At 55.7% G+C, this 2864-nt stretch overlaps 1 protein-coding gene across 1 annotated transcript; it reads left to right on the top strand.

Annotated features, from left to right (window-relative positions):
- Positions 1-1938: 1938 nt before the first annotated feature.
- On the top strand, positions 1939-2493 carry DICSQDRAFT_68349 (uncharacterized protein; the record flags this gene model as incomplete). Its single annotated transcript, XM_007369349.1, has 1 exon — positions 1939-2493. A coding segment is annotated over one exon (555 nt), but the record flags the coding sequence as incomplete, so codon positions are not given.
- Between the last annotated feature and the right edge of the window lie 371 nt (positions 2494-2864).

Genomic DNA, 2864 nt, shown 5'->3' with positions numbered 1-2864 from the left:
GCGACGTATCGCACCATAGGATGAGTAAGAGATGAGTAAGGCATAGACCTGTCTAGACCGTTCTGGAGTAGTACGGATTGTCCTAGACAGTACCAGAAGAGTCCGGAAGCATAGCTATAGTACACGAGCAGAGAGTCCCAAATATGGTAACATACTACATAAGCGACTACAGCTAAGCGCTAGAAGACGCATAGCCTCGTGTAGTCCGGACCGGATAAGTCCAAGTTCAACAGGATCGTGTCCTCACGATCGAGGCCTTGAAGGAAACTTGGCGTAGAATTTCTTGACCAGCTGAGGGGCGTGTACCAGGTTTTCCGCCGGTTCCCAGCTGTTGTGCTTGTTACCCAGCCTTTCCAGTGAACGAGGTACTTGAGTTTCTTCCATCGGCCGAAACGTCTCGAGTCGATGACTTCGTCAACCTCGTATTCTTCCTCCCCCTCCACTTAGAGAGGGGCTGGCTCGGGTGGATGACGGCCTGGGAGATCACTATGCTGGTGGGGTGTGAGGAGTGAGACATGGAAGACGGGGTGGATTTGCATGTCCTTGGGGAGCACCAGCTCGTAGGCCAGTGGTGCGACCTGTTTCTTGACCACATATGGTCCAGCCAACTGATCTACGAGTTTTTGCGGCATCCCCGTGATGCGCAGATTGCGGGTGTCGAGCCAGACCTTCTGTCCAGCTACGATGGTCGGTAGCTCTCGAACGTGTTTGTCAAAATGCTCCTTCATCCGTTCGGCCGCCAGACCCAGTGCCGCAGTTGCGTCCTCCCGTGCCTTTCGTAGTTCCTCTCGCCGTTCATCTGCCGCTGGTACTTCCGTGTCGAGAACCGGAATGTCAAACTCCGGGTCGTATCCGTACATCAGGAAGAAGGGCGAGTACCCAGTGGCTGAGTGAACCCGTGAGTTAAAGGCAAACTCCGCAATTGGTAGCCAGTGGACCCAATTGTCTCGTCGCAGAGAACAGAACATGCGGAGGTAGGCTTCCAGCTCCTGGTTCCAGCGTTCGGACTGACCGTCGGTCTGAGGGTGGTATGCCGTCGATAATGCGCTCTCGATGCCGAGACCCTTAAGGACTGCGCGGAACAACTTGCTTGAGAACTGCGGTCCTCGGTCTGAGATGATCTTTCGCGGAACGCCGTGCAGGCGTACGTGATCACGGATGAGGTTCCAAGCAGCTCCTTCAGCGTCGACCTCCTCGTCTGTTGCAGCGAAGTGTACCATCTTGCTGTGCCGGTCCGCCATGACCTGAATGGCGTCGTACTCGACTCCGGCTACTGTGACCTTGGGAAGTCCAACGATGAAGTCCGTCGTCATGATGCGCATCGGACCCTCCGGGATTTCATTCGGCTGCAGCGGTCCATAGGGTTTCGTGCGCAACGTCTTCCCTCGATGGCAAGTGTCGCAAGTCCGTACATAGTCCTTCACGAATTGAGCCATGCCGTACCAGTGATAGTTGCGCGACAGCAGCTCGACCGTCTTCCAAACTCCGGGGTGTCCTGCCAGAGGAGAGTCGTGGTGAAGCCGTACCAGCTCGGTCCGCAGCTCCTGATCATTCGGAATGTAGATCTTGCCTCGGTACTGGAGGAGATCCTGTTCGATGTTCCAATCGACCAGGTCGTTTCGCAGTGCTGCAGGGCCGAGCTTCTTCACATGCTTCAGGGCTTCCACGACCGCAGGTTCGAAGTTCTGACACTCCCTGATGCGCTTCAGGAGAGCCTTGTCCGGTACGACCGCAAGGTGTCCCCGTCGACTCGCTAGGATACGGAACTGTTCGGGACGGAGCACCGTTCGAGCCAGGTTGTCTTCACCATCACCGTGCTGATAGTCCGGTCGTCTCGATAGCGCGTCCGTTAGAGACACCAGGCTTGTGGGTGATGACGAAGTCGAACCGCAATAGATACAGGGCCCATCGCGCCTGTCTGCGAGTGAGGTTCTGCGCCGTCCTCCAGTACTCGAGGTTCTTGTGGTCCGACTCAATCTCAAACTGGGAGGGGAGACCTTCGAGGTAGTGACGCCACGCTTGCAGGGCACGGATGATCGCGAGCATCTCCTTGTCGTAGATCTTGTAGTTCCGTTCAGCAATGTTCATGGACTCGGAGTGGTACGCGATCGGGTGAAACTTTCCATCGTCGCCCTCTTGGGACAGGACCGCACCAGTGGCGTACCTGGAGGCGTCGACCTCAACTCGCGTTTTCCGTTCCGGGTCATAGATGCAGAGGACCGGACTTTCACAGAACCGTCGTTTGATCTCGTCGAACGCACGTTGCTCTTCCTCGCCCCACTGCCAGGGGTTATTGCCCGTAAGTCGGTCCAGTGGTCTGCAGATGGCACTGAAGTCGTGGATGAATCGTCGGTAGAAGTTGGCAAAGCCACGGAACTTCCGTACGTCCGAAGTGTTCTGAGGAGTTGGCCAGTCTGCAATTCCCTTGACTTTGACCAGGTCCATGCCCACGCGCCCTTCGGAGAAGATCATGCCAAGATACTCGATCTGTGACTGTTCGAACCGACATTTCTCCGGCTTTAGAAAGAGGTCATTCGCTTCTAATCGTCTGAGGACCTCGTGCACGACCTTGCGATGTTCCGTAAGGTCGCTACTGAAGATGAGTATGTCGTCCAGGTACACGGTGATCTTTCCTTCGACGATAAGGTCCTTGAAGATGTCGTTCATGAACGCGGAGAACGTGCTGGGGGAGCCGGTGAGCCCGAAGAACATAACCGTAGACTCAAACAGTCCTCGATTGGTCGTAAACGCGGCCTTCCATTCGTCACCGGTCTTAATCTGGATGTTGTTGTAGCCCCAGCGAACGTCGAGCGCCGTATAGATCTTGGCGTTCTTGAGTCGGTCCATGAGTTCGGCGATGAGCG

The sequence above is a fragment of the Dichomitus squalens genome, assembly GCF_000275845.1.
Source record: "Dichomitus squalens LYAD-421 SS1 unplaced genomic scaffold DICSQscaffold_47, whole genome shotgun sequence".
Lineage (NCBI taxonomy): Eukaryota > Fungi > Basidiomycota > Agaricomycetes > Polyporales > Polyporaceae > Dichomitus > Dichomitus squalens.
Note: the sequence above shows the minus strand (reverse complement) of the source record. Positions and strands in the feature narration are given on the sequence as shown.